The sequence below is a fragment of the Nannospalax galili genome, unplaced genomic scaffold, assembly GCF_000622305.1.
Source record: "Nannospalax galili isolate Female #2095 unplaced genomic scaffold, S.galili_v1.0 scaffold1119, whole genome shotgun sequence".
Lineage (NCBI taxonomy): Eukaryota > Metazoa > Chordata > Mammalia > Rodentia > Spalacidae > Nannospalax > Nannospalax galili.
The window spans coordinates 1,222,888-1,242,795 of record NW_008343597.1 but is presented as its reverse complement, the minus strand read 5'-3'; the positions used below and the strand labels follow the sequence as shown (position 1 = coordinate 1,242,795).

At 48.7% G+C, this 19,908-nt stretch overlaps 1 protein-coding gene and 1 pseudogene across 3 annotated transcripts; both read right to left on the bottom strand.

Annotated features, from left to right (window-relative positions):
* Nucleotides 1–7,406: 7,406 nt before the first annotated feature.
* Nucleotides 7,407–8,668, bottom strand: LOC103739500 (annotated as a pseudogene).
* Nucleotides 8,669–11,687: 3,019 nt separating this feature from the next.
* Nucleotides 11,688–18,098, bottom strand: Slc22a17 (solute carrier family 22 member 17). 3 transcript variants are annotated; one of them, XM_008839878.3, is made up of 10 exons: nucleotides 17,830–18,098; nucleotides 17,136–17,645; nucleotides 16,942–17,045; nucleotides 14,691–14,845; nucleotides 13,831–13,996; nucleotides 13,510–13,655; nucleotides 13,242–13,347; nucleotides 12,866–13,083; nucleotides 12,458–12,569; nucleotides 11,688–12,303 (listed from the first exon to the last, which is right to left on the bottom strand). In XM_008839878.3, the coding sequence occupies exons 2-10, from the start codon at nucleotides 17,406–17,408 to the stop codon at nucleotides 12,015–12,017; spliced, it is 1,569 nt and encodes a 522-aa protein (XP_008838100.1). In that variant the 5' UTR covers nucleotides 17,409–17,645; nucleotides 17,830–18,098; the 3' UTR covers nucleotides 11,688–12,014. The 3 variants fall into 3 exon arrangements, with proteins under 3 accessions (XP_008838100.1, XP_017655318.1, XP_029422694.1); XM_017799829.2 differs by having other exon boundaries at nucleotides 17,136–17,642; XM_029566834.1 differs by lacking the exon at nucleotides 17,830–18,098 and having other exon boundaries at nucleotides 13,831–13,871.
* Nucleotides 18,099–19,908: the final 1,810 nt, after the last annotated feature.

Below are 19,908 nucleotides of genomic sequence, written 5' to 3'. Positions count from 1 at the left end.
TGACCTTGATGGAAAAAATATTAAAAAAAAAAAAAAAAAGATATACTGTGGAAGGGGGGAGAATCCCATAACTAACTGCTGAGGAGGGGCCTGCTTGGGAGTAGGGGAAGGCCCAGTGGGCGGGGCAGGGGCTGCTTCTTCCCTCTGGGGATTCGCCATGGACACGTCTCAACTGTGCAAGCTGCTCCCTGTTTCCCTGCCCCCCTTCACCACCTTGGGGCCTGCTCAAGGGTAGGTGGGCATGGGTGGTAGGGTTTTTTTTTACCCAGGGCTCTGGAAGGACACCCAACTGTTCGGCTTGTTTCCTTCCCTCCGTCTTCTCCCTGCCTTTCGCAGTCCCTGCCTGCCTGCTCCTGTCTGCCAGGTCTACCACCCGCCCCATCCCTCTTTCCTCCGGCTCCCTGCTCTTCCAGTTTGCCTGGTGATCTATTTTGTTTCCTTTTGTGTTTCTTTTTCTGTTTTGAGTGTCTTTCTTTGCAGGTTTCTGTAGCCGGAAGATCTCCGTTCCGCTCCCAGCGGCTCCAGTGTAAATTCCCCTTGACCCTGGGGAAATGCACTACTTTGTTTTGGGGGGTTTGGGGTGTTTTTGTTTTTCAGTTTTTTGTTTTTTTTTTTTTTCCTTTACCTTTTTTTCCCTTTTATTTGGAGGGAATGGGGGAAGTGGGAACAGGGAGGTGGGAGGTGGTTTTGTTTATTTTATTTTATTTTTTAGCTCATTTCCAGGGGTTGGGAATTTTTTTAAAATAATGTGTCATGAATAAAGTTGTTTATGAAAATAAAAATTGTTTGGCCTTTTGGGTATAACTCATTTACCTATTTATTTTTAGGTCACAGAATAAGTTTTTGTGGAAGTGCTGGTATTGTAGAGAGGAAGTTACCACTTTTAAATTAAGGGATAAGTTCATTACAAGTAGCTGTAATATGTTTAAGGATGGTGCACTTTCTAGTCAGTAAAAAAGTAACCTAGATTACAAAGTCTCGTAGTCCCAGCCGTGTGTATGTAATCCTGTGTGTGTGTGCAGGCACAGGCATAAATCCTGGAGCCCACAGAGGTCAGAGGCATTGGATCCCTTGAAGGTAGTTAGCCACCAGAGGTGGGTGCTAAGAATTGAACTCAGGTCCTCTAGAAGAGCAGTAACATGCTTTTAACCAGGGAGCCATCCCCCTAGGCAAAATGACAACACGTGTGTGTTCCTGATAAAACTGCTATCCAAGTGGATTATATTATGGGTGTCAAGTGTTTTGACAGCATGTAAGTGTATCTGTGTGCAATGCCTGTGGAGGCCAGAAGAGGGTGCCTGATCCCCTGGAACTGGAGTTGGTGCTGACAAACCATCCTCTGCAAGAACAGCCAATACTCTTACCTGCTGAGCCATTCTCCAGCCCCCTCCCCCCATTTTTCTAAACTTGGGTTTTGTTCCTTAAGATGGGGTCCAGAAATCCATAAATAAGAAAATTATAATGATTGCACCTAGCATGTTCAGCTAAATTTCTTTGTGTCATTCCATCAATTAGAACTTAATAAACCGACTTTTAAATTTTGTTGGGTGGTTACTTGGCTATCTTAATTTCTCACTTTGTTTCCTTTCTGAGCCAGGGTCTTCCTAGGTAGCCCATACTGGCCTTGAACTTGTGCTCCTGTTTTAGTCTCCCAAGTGCTGGGGTTATGAGCACGAGCACACACTGCTTCAGTTTTATATTGTAATGTCAGATGATTTCATTCTTGGGTACTAAACCTGTTATCTAGAAAAGGTTCAGTATTTTAACTTTTCTATACTCATTTTGCCTTTCACTTCTCAGAATGTTTTGTTCATGTTGCCTCTGACCTGCATACTCTGAAAATTGGGTTAGAGAAACATCTGTTAGTGTCCATGAAGTCTTAAGCCATCTTTCAGATTATACTTTTTTTGAATCCGTGTTTCATGGTCTGCCTCCTTTGTAGGTCTCTCCTCAAGATAAAGCTACTAGAATATAGCATGTTGTAATCTTAGTGTAGAAATTCGTGCAGAGGCTGATTAGCAAGAGGCTGGATAAAGTTCAGTTTTAGAAGGGTGTGTGGTGGTTTGTGCCTGTGATCTCAGCATTTAGCTAGCTGAAGCAAGAGGACTGCCAGCCTGAGTTAAAGGGTAAGATTCTTTTTTTTTTTCTATGTGTACAAGTGTACTGCTTGTGTGTAAGTGCACCTGTGTTTTCCAGTGCCTGAGGAGGACAGAAGAGCATTGGATCTCCTAGAACTGGAATTACAGACCATTGTTAGCAACTGTGTGGGTGCTGGGATTCAAACCCTGGTCTTCTGCAAGAACAGCCAGTGTTCTTAACCTCTGAGCCATCTCTCCAGCCCCCTTTTTTAATATTGCTGGTGAGGAGAGGGGTCAGGTGCCACAGAGAATGTGTGGAGGTCAAAAGGACGACTTCTCAGAGTCCTGCCTTTAGGTGGGTTCTGGGGGTAAAACAGGTTGTGTCATCATCTCTGGGCCTAGACCTTGTTTTGAAAACGGATGTAAAACACATTGAGTGGACTTATCCAAATAAGTGCTGGCAAGGTCTCATCTATCCACTAGGGGGCACTAAATGGCTAGTTCTAAAAGATCCCTATGAAGGAAGATGGCTTAAGCCTCTGGCTGAGTCCAGTCCTCTGTGTCCACTCTTCTCCATTCTAATTTTACTGCTTCAGCAATTCATTTATTCTTGTTGCTAAAAGATGCCATGATGCCACCAGTAAGTTCAAACTTGGAACTGAGTCTAGTCCTTGCCTTGCCATGTGCTGCATATATGATGTATTCTAGTTGAACTGACAGTGTTTTCCTGTATGACTCATGCTGAACCTCTACTCTGCTATGGCTAGCCTGACTTCTCTACAAAATCATGCGTATCTTTCAAAGTGTAAGCCAGGTACCACAGCTGTTGAAACCTTTGACCCTTTAGTCAGAATCACTGAGGTACTCAGAGATAATGTTCCTGTATCTAGAATAATTACCTTCTCATTTCCCCCAGTGGATAGCAAGTTTGCTGAATGTATAGATTGTGCCTTGTATGTCTCACAATGCCTGCCATTTAATGTGTCCAAAGTATGAATTCACCTTGTGGTGGCTCTGGTCCTGGACAAGGCAGTAACAGTAGTTCCCTTTCTCTGAACCTACTGGTTTCTGTCCTTTCTTATTTTTCCTTTTCCATGCTTTACAGGCAGAAACATGGGGAGAGCTGCCATCCTTGGACAAATGCAGGTTTTGGTAACTATTTCTGTCCATCTGTCCTGGTTAAGTGAAGAATAATAGCATATTCTCATTGGGGTTCTGTTGTGGGAAAGGGTCTTTAAGAGATTAAGAGAATTAGTGTCTATAGTGAGAGTCTGTAAGTCAGATCCTTAAGAGGGCCTTTGAGTAATGGAAAATTAACCAAGACTTTAAAGACAGGATTTACCTAATCTGACTGGTATTAGGGAAAAGCAATTGCTGGAATTTTTATTTTTGGTTTTGGTTTTTTGAGTCAAGGTCTCTGTAGCCCCAACTAGTCTGGGACTCCCTATGTAGACCAGGCTAGCCTTTGTCTCACAAAGATCCACCTGCCTCTGCCTCCAAAGTGCTGGGATTAAAGGTCACCATGCCCAGCCAGTTGCTGGATTTTAAGATGAATTTTGGTTGATTAATAACATTTAAAAATATTTTATTATTTCTGTTTTATGTGTATAAGTGTATTGCCTGCATGTATGAGTGCGCCTGTGTTGTGCAATACCTCAGAGGTCAGAAGAGGGCTTCAGATTTCCCTGGAACTGGAGTTAAGGATGGTTCCTAGCGCCATGTGAGTGCTGGGAGTCGAACCCAGGTCCTCTGCAAGAGCAGTCAGTGCTAAGCCATCTCTCCAGTCCCGATTAATTACATTTTTAAGTGATTTTTAAAATATTTTTGTGTGTGTACAGTGCCTGTGGAGGCCAGAAGAGGGTGCCAGATCCCCTTGAAACTGAAGTTATAGACAGTTTTGAGCTACCATGTAGATGCTGGGAACTAAATCCAGGTACTCTGCAAGAACTGCCAGTGCTCTTAACCACTGAGCCATTTCTCTAGCCCCTGACTTCATTTTTTTTTTTTTTAATTTAAGGTTGTTTGACTTAATGTTGATTCCATGCTGTATTTCAGCAAAAACAACAGGGATTCTGTATGTGTGGCTGCAGTTAGATATCCAATAATAAAAATAGCACCAAGTTAACATGTACTAAACAAAGGTTGGCTAGGGGAAGGGGAGGCATCAGGAGGGGGGCTGGGGGAAAAGAAAGAAGAAATGGAATTGAGCATGTGCAGGCTTTTCTATACCGTTATTGCTAACTTGCTTCAGAGGAGAGTACAGTTGCTCAGTTTTTAATGTTTCTTGCTTTTACCTATATTAAAATGAGAAGCTGCCGGGCATGGTGGTGCACGCCTTTAATCCCAGCACTCGGGAGGCAGAGGCAGGCAGATCTCTGTGAGTTTGAGGCCAGCCTGGTCTACATAGTGAGTTCCAGGACAGCTGGGGCTACAGGGAGACCCTGTCTCAAAAAGACCGAAAAAAAAAAAAAAAAAAGATTAAAAAAAAAATCAGCTCTACCAATATCCCATGCCTCTTTTGCCTTTGTGTGTGTGTAAGTGCACCCGTGTTGTTCAATGCCCATGGAGGTCAGAAGAGGGTGTCAGATCCTCTGGAACTGGAGTTACGAACAGTTGTTAGCTGCCTTGTGGGTACTGGGAATTGAATCCAGGTCCTCTGCAAGAGCAGCCAGTGCTCTACCTCTGAACCATCTCTCCAGCCCCTCCCCTTTATGTTTGTTGACAATCACTCATTCAAGCAAGTCTTTACTGAATGCTTACCAAAAGTTGGGTGATGTTAATAGATTTTACAATTTGTTGTAGAAAATGAGTCATTTTACAAGGGAACTTTACTGAAGAATGGTACCAGTTTTTCATACCTCTGATTTGTAGTCCACAAAGAAACTCCCATTTGAAAACACTTTTAATTATAATTTTTACTTACATTTATTTATTGGGGGGGCAGATGGCGAAGGGCACATGTGCATGTGGAGGTCAGAGGACTTGTGGGAGCTGCTTCTCTCCTTCCACCATGTGGGTTCTAAGGGTTGAACTCCAGTTGTCAAACTTTGTGGCAAGCACCTTTACCCACCAGCCATCTTGCTGGTCCCCTTTTTTTTTTTTTTTTGAGATGGTCTCATAGTAGCCCAGGCTGTCTTGAACTCATAGCAGTCCTCCTGCCTCAGCCTCCTAAGTGCTGGGATTAGACATGTAAGCCACCATGCCCAGCCCATTTCTTTCTATGACTGATGTATAATTAGCATCCTAAAATTCATCTTTCAGGTGTTTAATGAGAGGTTTTTATTTTTTTATTTTTTTGAGACAATCTCACTACCTAGCCCAGGCTGGCCTCAAACTTACAATCGTCCTGCCCCTGCCTCGAAAGTGCCGTTTACTGGCCTGCCATCAAACCAGACCAATTCAGGGTTCCTAGTTCATGTATACATACTGAGTATAAATGTACATAGTGGTTATGACCAATGCCTAGTTTAGTTTTGGGGTATTTTCATAATCCACAAGAAATCCATTGCTGTTAGCAAGCATTCCTTACTTCCTCGTCCACCAGTCCCTGACACCTGCTAATCCACTTTCTGTTTCCAGATTTGCCTGGTTTGGGTATTTCATATGTGGCCTTTGTGACTGACTGCTTTCACGTGGCATGTCTTCAAGGTTCATCCATATTGTAGTATATATTAGTATTCTTTTGTCAGTTGATGGATAGTTTAGCCATTTCCATTTTTTGGTTACAAATATTGCTGAAAGAACATCTGTGTATTCTGTAGTATATACCTAGGAGTGAGGTTGCTAGTTTATATGGTTACTATGGTCTGAATATTAGTGTGCCCCCCACCCCAAATTCATATGTTGAATAACCCTAAAAATAATGGTGCTGGAGATGACATGTTTGAAGAGGTGATTCGGCGGTGAGGACAGAGCCTTCATGATTGGGTTTGGTGTCTTTTTAAAAGGTCCATAATCCTAGTGCTCGGAAGGCACAGGCAGGAGGCTCAAACAAGTTTGAGGCTAATGTGGTCTACATAGCAAGTTCTAGACAAGTCAGTGCTTCTACAGAGCAAGCCCACCCTATCTCCATAAGGGGATGAGGGGCAGGCTCAGAAAGGTTGGCATGATGGCCTCTGCTTGTTATCTCAGTGCCTTTGAGAGGCCAAAGCAGGAGAACTGTATCAAATTCAATGGTAGCCTGGGTTACATAGCATGAGTCTGTCTCAACAAAACAAACAAAAGTAACAAAAATAGACCCCAGAGTGCTCCCTTTGGAGGACACAATATGACAGTGACTTGTGTTGGTACTGGGAGTGGAACCCAGGGCTTCATGCATGCCAGGCAAGTGCTCTGTCATTGAGCTACACTCTCATCCCCTGATTTGTGTGTGTGTATGTATATGGTCTGTGTATGGCTATGTATATACATACATATAGAAGGCAGAGATCAACCAACATTGTCAATAGTGTCTTTCTCAATCACTCTCCATCTTGGGCTTCTGCCTCATTTCCCTTCCCTCCAATCATAGGATTTTGTGCACCTTGAACCTGGAAAGCAAGTTAATGGGATGTGGCAAACCCCAGTGGAAGATCATCCAGGTTCTAGAGGCTGACCACTGTGCTACCACCACCATTCCAGAGAAATGCTCACTGACCCTCGACCAGAAGCCACATTTAGAAATTCAGAACTGTCTTCCTGACTGCAGAAGACATTGATCCTCATGGTCTCATTGCTCTCCATATCACCTTCCTCCCCTCTAATCTGATCCCGTCACCCTTTCCCAATGAGCAGTGTCTGAATCCACATGCTCTGTGTCCCCTTGATGAGACACCAGAGTCTTGGCTTTCATTTCTCAGGGCCTTAGAAGTAGCTTTCCCTATCTACAGCCAGCAGAGATACACACAGGGTATAGGCTCATACTGGTAGCAAGGCAGACCATCCCCAAGCTCAAGATACATTTGGGCAGATTTCTATGAGGTGATGATACATGACACATGGCTCCAGGCTTCTTTTTACTAGTAGTACTAGTAGTAGTTTTTTTAAACAGGTTCTTACTATGTAGCCCTGGCTGGCCTCGAACTTAAAGATCTGCCTACTTTGGCCTCCCAAGTAATAGGATCAAAAGTGTCCATCACCAGGTGAGGGCTCTGCTTTTTTTTTTTTTTTTTTTTTTTCTCCTTAAAGCTTTTACTTTGATACATCAGGGAAAAACCTTACAGGTTCACATGGGAAAAATAGACATAATCACAGGGAAGCTAACCTAATCAGCAAACATTGATGCCTATCAGCTAATGTTAAAGTTGAAGTTCTGAGAGTTTGACATGCTACAGGGCTAAAAGGAGCAAATTAGTATTCTCCTTCCTCATTCTCTCCTTCAACAGAATCCACACCAACCTCCTCATAATTTTCTCCAGGGTAGCCATGTCCTCACCGGCCTCAGAGAACTCCCCTTCCTCCATGCCCTCACCCACATACCAGTGCACAAAGGCATGCTTGGCATACATCAGATCAAACTTGTGGTTGAGATGGGCCCAGGCCTCAGCAATGGCTGTGGTGTTGCTCAGTATGCACACAGCTCGCTGTACCTTGGCTAGGTCTCCACCAGGTGCCACAGTGGGAGGCTGGTAATTGATGCTGACCTTGAAACCAGTGGGGCGTCAATCCACAAACTGGTTGGTTTTGATGGTGGCAATGGCAGCATTAATATCTTTGGGAACCACATCACCAGGGTACAACAGGCAGCAAGCCATGTATTTTCTATGGCGAGGGTCACATTTCACCATCTGGTTGGCTGGCTCAAAACGTAAGCTGCTCGTGGTAGGCTTTCTCAGCAGACATGACTGAGCATATGTGGCCAGAGGGAAGTGGATTCGGGGGTAGGGCACCAGGTTGGTCTGGGCTCTACATTCAGGGCTCCATCAAATCTCAGGGAAGCAGTGATGGAAGATACAATCTGGCTAATAAGGTGGTTAAGGTTAGTGTAGGTTGGGCACTCGATATCAAGGTTTCTACAACAGATGTCGTAGATGGCCTCATTGTCTACCATGAAGGCACAATCAGAGTGTTCCAGTGTGGTGTGAGTGTGAGGATGGAATTGTAGGGCTCAACAACAGTGGTGGAAACCTGGGGGGCTGGGTAGATGGAGAACCCCAGCTTGGACTTCTTTCCATAATCAACAGAAAGCCATTCCATCAGCAGGGAGGTGAGGTCAGAGCCAGTTCCCCCACCAAAGCAGCTTGCGAATTTGGTCCAAGACGAGGTCAATGATCTCTTTGCCAATGGTGTAGTGCCCACGGGCACAGTTATTGGCAGCATCTTCCTTGCTTGTGATGAGCTGCTCAGGGTGGAAGAGCTGGCGGTAGGTACCAGTGCGAACTTCATCAATGACCGTGGGTTCCAGGTCTACAAACACTGCCCTGGGCGTATGCTTGCCAGTGCCTGACTCACTGAAGAAGGTATTGAAGGAGTCATCTCCCCCAATGGTCTTGTCACTTGGCATCTGGCCATCAGGCCAGATGCCACGTTCCAGGCAGTAGAGCTCTTAGCAGGCAGGCATTGCCGATCTGAACACCAGCCTGGCCAACATGGACAGAGATGCACTCATACATATTTGGTCCTTAAAGAGGTCGGCGGAAATGGAGGAAGTGAAGGGAGGGCGACAGAGATCTCCCACTAACAGACTGCCAAGGAGTCAGGGGGAGAAGTTGAGGGCTCTGCTTTTATCGAAAAGGATTAGTGATCTTCTAAAAGAGGCCCTTGGGGGCTGGAGAGTTGGCTCAGTGGTTAAGAGCACTGACTGCTCTTGCAGAGGACTCAGGTTCCGTTCCCAGCACCCACATGACGACTAACAACCACCTGTAGCTTCAGTCCCAGAAGATCCAACACCTCTTCTGACCTCCATGGGCATTGCACTGACCTCCATGGGTGCACTTACATACATACATACATACATACATACATACATACATACATACAGGCAATACACTCATACACATAAAATAAAAACATCTTTTTAAGGGGCTGGGGAGATGGCTCAGCAGTTAAGAACACTGACTGCTCTTGCAGAGGACTCGGATTCGATTCCCAGCACCCACATGGCAGCTAACCATAATTCCAGTTTCAGGGGAGTCTGACGCCCTCTTCTGACCTCCATGACATTGCACAATACGTGTGCATTCATACATGCAGGCGATACACTTGTACACATAAATAATAAAATATTTTTTTAAAAAAAGAGGCCCCTGGGGGGCTGGAGAGACGGCTCAGTGGTTAAGAGCACTGACTGCTCTTGCAGAGGACAAGGGGTTCGATTCGGGGTTAGATGGCCATATGTATGATCTTATCGTTGATGCTCCAGTGATGTCAAATGTTCAAAGTCATTATCTAAAAAGCCGTATGTATACCGGAGTCAGCTGAAACCCCATGACCATTGCTGTACAGAATATGTATCTCAGGGTATGTAACTGGAGTGGAATGGAAGCCATAGCTAGAAGACCTGGATTGGAATCCTGGCAAACTCCCTCAAGTTCTCTCATTTACTTTCTTTTTTTCATTAATGAAGCAGGATTAAAAATGACACTTGCATCAGGGGACTGTGAAGACTAAACGGGGACGCTCCTTATGGGTTCTCCACTAACACCGCTATTTAGAGCCCAGTGGCGCAGCTTACTTAATAGAGTCCTGAGCCTCAGATGTGAACTGGCAAAGCAGGAGGAGAAAGAACCCTGGTGCTGCAGGGATCTAGATGACATGCCTCTCTTTTCTGGAAATGCCTGGCCTCATGACTTCTGTTTTCCTAAGAATCCTTCTCTCCAGGACTAAGTGTTGTTGCTCTGCCTGCTGTTGACCTAGAGTTAGGCATCTAAGGGCTTCTCACCTCACTTTCTCCAAGAAGCAGAGTCTTCTAGCCTGGGCTACAGAGCAATTCAAGGCCGGCCTGGGCTACATAGGAAGACCCTGTCTCCAAAACAGAACAAAATCAAACCAAACCAAAGCAGCCTTTTGGTGCTCCTCACCATGAGCTTCTCTTCCTTATTAATATTCCAAGTGTGGGGTTTTGTTGTTGTTTTGTGTTTTTGAATCAGGGTCTCAGCTAGCCCAGGCAGGCCTTGAACTCTCATTGTAGCTAATGATAACCCTGAGCCTTTGATCCTCCTGAGTTCTAAGATTCTAGGCCTGTGCCACTAAGTCCAGTTCACGTGGTGCTAAGGATCAAACCTAGGGCTTTGTGCTTGCTAGGAAAGCACTCTACCAAGTGAGCTGCAGTTCTCCTGCCACCTCCCAGGGGTGCCAAGATTCCCCTCCTCACGGCAAGGGAAGTGCCCAAAGGTTAGGGTATGGGAAGGTGGCCAGAGCACAACGATGAGCTCTAGCTGTCTGGGCTCTAACCCATCTCAGCTGTCGCTCACTAGCTTTGTAACCCTGAGAAAATTACCGAGCCTTTAAGCGCTGTCTTCTTATTGGTTAAGAGTAATACTATAATGGACAGCCACTGCTTATTCCTAATCAATAACCAGTCCTACTTCGAACTGCCCAGTTGTGCTTTCGTACTTCATAACTGTCAGTATTAGGGGCAGAATGGGACTCAAGCTAGCTAGTTACATGCTTGCTAGAGATGAACTTTCATGGGATTTCCCAGAGACTGACTCCTACTGGAGTTCATTCATTCAGGAGGCCTGATAAGTGTTCTTGTTCCTTATGCTAGATCTGCTTCTCCATCCTGTGAGCTCTCACAGTAACCTGCTCCACTACAGCTGGTGAATTCCTGTTTAAGTGCACTAAAGTCAAAATTTTAGATTTATTTTAGTGTGTATGTCTGGGCTTGTGTGTGTGTGTGTGTGTGTGTGTGTGTGTGTGTGTGTGTGTTTTAGTTTATGTGGAGGCCAGAAGAGGGCATCTGATCCCCCGAAGCTTCAGTTACAGTTACAGGTGGTTGTGAACTGCCCCATGTGGGTGCTGGAAGCCCAATTTGGGTCCTCTGCAAGAACATCAAGAGTTCTTAATCACCGAGCAATATTTCCAGTCCCCAACATCAAAGTCTATTTTTTTTTTTTTTTTTGGTCTTTTTGAGACAGGGTCTCCTTATAGCCCCAATTGGCCTGGAACTCACTATGTAGACCAGGCTGGTTTTGAACTCACAGAGATCTGTCTGACTCTGCCTCCCGAGTGCTTGGATTAAAGGTGTGTACCACCATGCCTGGCTGAAAGTCAATTTTTTTTTTTTTTTTGGTCTTTTTGAGACAGGGTCTTCCTGTAGCTCCAGCTGTCCTGGAACTCACTATGTAGACCAGGCTGGCCTTGAACTCACAGAGATCCGCCTGCCTCTGCCGCCCAAGTGCTGGGACTACAGGCGTGTGCCACCACACTTGGCTGAAAGTTAATTTTTATAGCTCTCAACAACAAAGCCTTAATTGCTCCAAACATCTACTTTGCAGTTGTAAGGCTAAAGTACAGGGAAGTGTGTGAAGCTGCTAGCAGGGTCCTGGAACCGAGCAAGCAGGGGTTCTTATTTGTATACTTGGGGGCAGGGCACCGACTGGAAGAAGGTGTTGTTACTGGTTTGTGTTCTGTTGAGCAAAGCCTTCTCTCAAGCGCTAAAAGGGTAACAGAAGGGAGGGAAGTCCAGGCTATGATATGCTCATTTATTCAAAATGTCTTTATTGAAACAGAATGATAGAGCAAGAAAGAATGGGGTCTGGGACGACGTCTTTGGGCACAGGATGGAGCCCAGACCCAGTGGTTACAGTGTAGTGCTCTCCCCGTGTCCCGATTCTTGCTGACTAAGTGAACACAAAGCAGGGAGGAGATGAGGTTGGGAACCCTCCAAGCACTCCTTGATGGCTGGCGTGAGGTGTCTCTGAGCCTTTTGGGTGGCCCTGCCTTTCTGTTCTATCTTGCCAGGGCCCTTTGCACCTTTCCGTATGGGCCAGCCTCCCGCCAGTGCTCAGAAGCTGCTCAGAGGGCAGGGTTGGGAGTGGCTAGTAGTGGGACATGGTCACAGCGGCTAGGTGGTGGCTGCCGCTGCAGGGAAGGCCTGCGGCACAGTTCCCCATCCCGGAGCACCTCAGGCAGAAGCTTGCGCTTGGTCTCCGGCAGGAGCATAATGCTGAGGATGCAGAGGAGGGCACAGGCCGCCAGAACCACATGCTGAAGGAAGGCTCCATGGCCCATGTGGAGGCGCTGGGCTGGACCACTCAGACCACCAAGCGCCCCAAGTGCCATGATTAGGCCCAGGCCACGGCCCCTGGGAGATATGGAAAAGGTACTCAGCCGGTAGCTGTGGGCCTCACCCCAGCTCATCTCTAGCAGCTTCTCTTTTTCATCCTTCAGACCTTTTCCTTAACCAAAGACCTTGAGATCTGGCCCTTCCCTGGCCCTGGCAACAGCCCCGTTCTCACCGGACAGTGGTAGGGATGACTTCCGAAGCAAGGAGGGTGCTGAGGATGGCAGCGGCTTGGGAGGAGAAGAGTCCCAGGACAGAGAAGGTGGTGACTGCAGCTTCGTTCAGATCTGGGGGACCAAGATGGGTAATATGAATGGAGGTGGTGAGACCACCCCTGGCCTAGTCTCTGGTTGTCTCCTTGGCTCTCAAACCCTCTGGCTCAAGTTGTTGGGCTCTGAGCATTCAGTAATTGACTGGGAGAACAGACAAGACTGTGGAGCCAGATGTAGGCCTATGGAAGTTCTGGGCAGGGTCTGGGTCCTGGAGGAAGGCCTGTGCCAAAGGTAGTGGCTGGGCCTTTCTGAGGCTCTTCTATTGGGGTTCTCTTGTTGAGCCCACACTGTGGAGAATGGAGGATGCTTACAATCCCACAGGCCCAGCAGGACCAGGGACGCAATGCCAGTGAGAGTCATTGAGAGAAGCAGGATGCCCCGGCGGCCAAATCGATCCACGGTGACCCCCAGAAAGACACAGGCCAGGGCTGCTGTGCCGCTGGCCAGCAGGGAGCACAAGTAGAAGTCAGACGGGCTCCCTCCTCCTCCCACAGGCTGGTAGCAGTGGCGAATGGCATGGGCGATGAAGCTGTGAGACAGGGTGGGGAAGCAAAGAACAGTGTCTGAATCCCCACTCACAGTCTTCTGCATCCTCATCCTCTACAGGCTCTTCAAGAGGCTGTCCCCACCCAAGCAGCCCCCATCCCAGCTACTGGCCTGGCCCTCAGCTCAGACAGCCAGGCTCACTTGGTGAAGCCCAGGATAAGCAGATTTTTCCAGATGTTGCGGTAGTTGAGGAGGGATGCGAAGGAAAAGGTGGATGTTGGAGGGAGAGGACAGGTATTCTCCAGTTCTTTGGGAGAGAGAGAGGAGCTTTCTGTTAGACACAGCTGAAATCCCAGGATTCTCCCATGTGGAGATGGAGATCCTTGGAAGGGGCATAGCTACAACCATATGGAAGGCATCATGATGTGTGCACATGAGGCATCACATGCAGGGACCTTTTGCTTCTCACCCTGTAGGGCTTCCTGGGCCTCCTCCCCTAGCATCTGCCCGTGGGGCCGGTTCCGTTCAGCCAGGATCCTCAGCACAGACTGGGCTTCCTCAATCTGCCGCTTTACTATCAGCCACCTTGCGGACTCCAGAAACAGACCAGGCCAGCTGGGGGCAGGATGGTGGAATTCATGGTGAAGCCTCCTCTCTCCAGACCCAGGGATGGGAAACTACCACCTCTGAGGGACTGGGGCACTTGGAGATGAGGAGTGGTTTTTGAACTAAGGGTAGGCTAGAGGTAGAGATGGGAAGAGCCAGGCCACAGATAAAGGGTGATACTAACCCATAAAACAAGAAGAGGATGCAGGGAGCGGTGATCATTCTCTGTAGAAATCGCCAGTCCTTAGAGACAAGGGCCAGGCCCAGGAACAGGAAGTGCCCTCCCACCCCCACCAACTCCCCTGCCAGGGCCACCCGAAGCCTCTGGGTTGGGTCGCACAGCTCCAAGCCTGGAGATACAGCAGGGATGGAGGGAGAAGAGTCCAGGGAGTAAGAAGGTAAGAGGGAGAAGAAAGAGGGAGGGATGGAGGAAAGAGGACAGAAAACCAGGTCAGGCCCAAGCAAAGGCTACAACCATCACCTCCCACAGATTAACCTCTGGATGGCAAGGAGGGGGAGACTGCATTCCTCTCCTCTCAAATCTAGAGAGCTCTAAGATCAGAGCCCCTTGTGGGTGCTGAGCACTCCTAGGTTTACAGCCCTTTCATATTGGGTCTCTTATTTGACCTTCATATCAACACTTGTCCAAGGTCACATAGCTTCTCAGGACTTCATTTGGGGTAAAGGATTGAGATGAGGTCTCACAATGTAGCCCAGGCAGGATTTAGACTCAGGACCCTTCTGTTTCAGCCTCCCATATATAGGGTTACAGGTATGTGCCACCATACCCAGCCAAGATTTCATTTTTAAAAGGAGGCTCTATTCCCTGACAGTAGCAAGGTCAGGTCAAGACTTTAAAGGTCATGGCAAGGGGGAGGACAGGTATGGAGAAGCAAGACCCCTAGATTCTTCAAAAGCCTGGGCAGAAAGACAGTTGAGATTCTGGGCAGCTAAAATTTGGGACCCAGGGGCAGTGGAAATTGCCTGGAAAAGCAGAAAGGTAGACATGAGCGTGGTAGAGGTCTCTGGCAGAGTGCCACTTACGCATCAGGTAGACACCAAGGTCAACGCCAGCAAGCAGAAAGCCCAAGAGGAATCGAAGGGCCATGACGCCTGTGGAGGAGCCGGCAGCAGCTCCTCCTACTCCGCAGGGGCCCACAAGCCCCAAGGTCAGCAGCACAATCCCACGACGGCCAAACCTGGAAAGTGGGTAAGGCTTCTGGCTATCCAGACTCCCTGAGATAGAAGGTACTGGGTGGGGTCCAGCTGCCTACTTCAAAGCTGGTATAAGGATGAGGTTTTGGAGTTGGAGCAAGGCTAGAAAAGATGGAGGGGATGGGAGTTATGGATACATGATGTCTGAGCACTGGGTACAGCTATGGTTTTAAGTGAGGGCAACCAGTGACACCTGGGGACAGGGCTATCAGCAGAGATTAGGGCATTCAACCTGGATGTGAGATCAACCATGAGGGTGGGATGCTGCTTACAGGGTTTGGTACCTTCATCCTTGGAGGCAGAGCTATTGTTAGTGGGAATAGCCTCTGTCTTACTCAGAGGTGATGGGGGTCATTGATCTATGAAGTAGGAGCGCCTGATCTAGGGAGGTGTAGCCATTGGCTGCTTGTGTACCAAAATACTGCTGGTCAGTGAAGATAGAGCTGTTTATCTTTGGGGGCTGAGAGCTATTCATCTTTGGGAATAAGACCACTGTTCCATAAAATTGGGACCTGGGTCTATTAACTTGTAAGGGTGGACAGTGTGTGGGTTATTTGACCAGGAGATGGAGCTACTGGGTCTACTAATCCATGGGATTGGGCCACTCTTTCAGAGACTGGAGAACTGATCTTTAGCGAGGGAGGCATTGATTAATGGGGTGAGGGTCTTAGTGCAGGTGGCCAGTGGAGATGAATCTCTTGATCCAAGGGTACAGATACTAAGGATGGGGAGATGAGGCTATGGGTAAGTGATGATGGTTGCTGATCTCAACTTAGTAATGACAGGGCTACTGGTCCTCAGGAGCCTGGGCAATTGACTGCTGCAGGGGACTTTGGGAGATAAAGATAGGGCCAACGGTCATTGGAAAGAGGGTACTGATCCCTCAGAATAAGGTCATTTAACATGATAGAATGTTAAATAAATGCATGAGGATGAGTTTATTGGTTAATGAGGCTGAGGTTTCTGATTTTAGAAGACTCAATTCTTGATTTTTGGGAATGAGGCTACTGGCTTATGAAAATGAGGTGCTTAGGGATGGGCTATTAATCTGTGGGTTTAGGTTCATTGGTCCACAGGTATATGTGATATTGAGTAGTGATGATGGCTATTGGTTTTAAAGAAACAGACTACTGAATACCTTTGGTACACAGACGCTGAGCTATTAATCCACTTAGATAGGACTAGAGATCATGTGGGTATGACCAGAGAAACTGGAGCATGTGGTCAGTGATGCTGGTGTCCAGAAGAGGAAAAAGGGATTTGGATCTAAGAGAAGAGTTATGGTTGGTGGGGTGGACTGTTGCTCTTTGGAGATGAGGTCACTGATTCATGGAAATAGGGGTTTTGGTCTAAGAGGATCTAAAAGTTCTGGCAACCCATGGACATAGGACTACTGATAAATGAGAGGTGTTCTTGGAGTCGGTGATCCATAAAGGGCAGAGTCATTTGGTGGCAGGCATGGAAGTGTGAGTTACTATTGACCAGGGTACTTTGTAAATAGTTAATAACTGTGGGGGATGGGCTACTGGTCAGGGATAGGGGCATTTGTTTGTAAAGTTGACTATTCACTGGTGGAACAGGGCTATTGATACATTGAACTTTAGGAATGAGGCCACTGAGGTGGAGCTAACAGTCCAGGTAGGCTATTAGCCAGTGGGGATGAATCTGTCAATCCATGAAGCTGGTAAGAAAGGTGGTTAGGATGGTAAGGGCAACAGAAGGAGAGATGGGACATGATCTGTGGAGAGTTTTTTGGTTCAGGAGGTGTCTGTTATCCTTTGGAAAGGAAGCCTTTGATCCATAGATACTGCTGCCGATCAGTGGGAATGGGTAACAGTCATGCATGTGAGGGTGTGCACGCACTTTCATGCATGTCTGAAAGTGATATATAGGTTTATTTCTCGATGGGGAATGAAGTTGAGACTGGGATAGACTGCTAAACAGGAGTCCAGAGAAGACCACAGAGTCCAGCAAATGGTATCGTCCTTGATCTCTCGCAAAACCCGCTTTTGGGCTAGGTTGGCCAGCACCCCCTCTATCCCTCCATTCTACCAGCCGTGCCCCCCCCGACAGTCCTCACCTGTCCGCGGGGTAACCCAGAAACAGGTAGCCGGAGGCACAGCCCAAGATGAAGAGGATCTGCTCCAGAATCACCTGCCAGCCCAGGTCACACACCAGATCCCACTGGGGACGTGAGAGGGGTGCAACCGGTGTGAGGGCTGGCTCTAGCGCCCTCCGCCCGCCCCCGGACCCGCGGTCGGCCTGCCGCCTCACCTGGCCGATGGCGTTGGTGGTGAGCACCGGCAGGCCATTGTAGTCCCAGTCCTTGAGGCAATGGTTGAAGTCTGGCGGGGCGAAGCCGCTGCACGCGGGGTCCGTGCTGGTGGCGCTGGCGGCGACGCGGCTGGCGGCGCTGGCTGCCAGGGCGCTGGAGACGCTGACGCCGCTGGCATTGGGGGGCTGCTCCCAGCCGGAAGCATTGGGGGGGAAGGCCCCGTAGTGGCAATGCAGCGGGGGCGCCAGCGTGAAGATGGGGTCCGAGGCCATACCCAGCGCCACGAAGAGCACCGGCAGGCAGCAGAGGCCGAGCTGCAGCTGCTGGCCGCCGCCCAGCGCCCCCACCTGGGCGAGCAGCGCCTCGAAGCTCAGGGGGCCCGGGGGCACGGCCAGCGACAGGCTGCTGCCCAGCCCGCCGCCGCCCGCGTCGCCCTCCCCCTCCCTCCTGCGCTCCCGCTCACCCTGCAGCTGCTCGGTGGGCACCGCGTCTCCGAGGGTCCCGACCTGCTGCGGCGAGGGGGGCGGCGTTAAAGCCGAGGGGACTGCAGGCCACCGGGAAGGCGCGGGTGGGAGGCGTGGGAGCCGGGTCAAGGTAGGCAAGGGCGGGAGGATCCGCGGGAGGAGGATATGGGGCGCTCGGCAGGGCGGGGGCGTGAGGGGAGGATGCTGCCGCCCCTGGGGGCGCACTTACTCCGTTGGAGCTGGGGGCGATCTCCACCGTGCTGTCGATTTTGCTGCCGCCCCCGCCATTGGGCTCGGGGGTCCCGGTGGCCACTCGGGGAGCCAGCTTGCCGACCACAGGGGCCCTGCGGGCCCGCACCGAAAGGATGCGCTGTTCTTTGGCCCAGCTGCGTGCCAAGGGCTGGGGCACCGAGAGCCCGAAGAGACCCGGCTCTGCACCTCTGCAGACGCTGGCGTCTCCTCCGTCTCTGCGATCTCTGCGTTGCTTTCCCCTCCCCTTCCTCCAGACTCTCCTCCCCTTCCCACGTCAGCAAAACCTAGGTCCAGACTCTTCGTCAGAAAGAAAGGGGAGGGGGGAGCAGGGCCCAGTGGAAGGAGGGGCTGGGGTCTCCGTCATTTGTTCCCTGGGGGTCTGCAGGCCATTGCGGTTAAAAAAAAATTAAAAAAAGAAAGGAGTCGGGGGTAGGTGAAGGATAGTAGATACCCTAAGGCAAATGCCCCAGAATCCTCTTTCACTTAAAATTCTTCCCCATCATCAGCCACCCACCCACCCACATTTATTTACCAACACAATTTATTAAGTGCCTACTATGTCCCTGGCCTTGCGTGAGGTTTTGGAGATGACAGGACACGATAACCTTGGAGGAGGTTACTTGGGGAGGCAGACATGTAATCCAGCAATTGCTGTGTGACACGTATATGGAGAACTGGGCTGGCACGGTGCTCGGCTCTGCAGCTTTGGTCCTCTACAAGGGGACCAGTCTCTGGGTTTCCCCACACCGAGCTTGGTTGAATCGCCATTTTCCAGCAACATTTGGCACTTTTGACCACCTCTTTCTTCCTTGGCTGCCAAGTCTCATTCTGCCTTTTTCTCCTGCTTCTTTTTCCCATTGCAGGCACATCCTCCTCTTCCTCAGCATCATTCAGTGTTAGCAGTCCTCAGAGACTTGGTCCTAGACCCTCTTCTCATTCCACACTATTATCTCCATGCCCATACTTTGGACGCCACCAACACAAACCATATACACCTGATTCCAGAACTACAACTCCAATTCCTCCTGTCTTCTGAGTCCCAGTCCATGAAGTAACCTCTTGTTAGAACACGGACCTTGAATGTCTCTTAGGGGCCTCAAACCCAGTAGGACCAAGACCAAAATCATGCACCCCCCTCCCCCATAACCTTGGTGTCTTTAAAACTTCCTTTGGGGAATGGCACCATCATCTGAGGTTAGATGCTTGTGCTAGCCCTCAGAACTCCCTCTTCTTTACCTCATGTAGAGTCCCTTATAAAATCTTACCCACTGGAGAGATGGCTGGAGAGATGGCTCAGCGGTTAAGAGCACTGACTGCTCTTGTAGAGGACCCAGGTTCAATTCCCAGCACCCACATGGTGGCTACAAACTGTCCTTAACTCCAGTTCCAGGGGAATCCAAAGCCCTCTTTTGACCTCAATGGGATTGCACGACACGGGTGCACTCACATACATGCAGGCAATACACTCAGACACATAAAATAAAAATAAATAAAATAGTAAAAAAAAAAACAAAACCCAAAACTTTAGCAGGGCGTGGCGGCGCACACCTGTATTCCCAGCACTTGGGAGGTAGAGGCAGGCAGATCTCTGTGAGTTCAAGGCCAGCCTGGTCTACATAGTGAGTGCCAGGACAGCTGGGGCTACAGGGAGACCCTGCTTCAAAAAGACAAAAACAAAAAAAAAAAAAAACCAAACAACCAAAAAAACAAACCTTACCCACTTTCCTTCCTTGATAATTCTTAGATTACTGTAGTCTTAGTTCCCAACTGCTGTTCAGCACCCACTTTGTTTCTCCCATCTGCTACGGGTGGAATCATCTTTTTAAAAATGCAGGTCCAGCCAGGCATGGTGGCACATGCCTTTAATCCCAGCACTTGGGAGGCGGATCTCTGTGAGTTCAAGGCCAGCCTGGTCTACATAGTGAGTTCCAGGACAGCTGGGGCTACAGGGAGACCCTGTCTCAAGGACAACAATTAAAAAAAAAAAAAAAAAGCATAATCTTCCTGGGTATGGTGACCACACCTTTAATCCCAGCATTCAGGAGGCAGAGGCAGG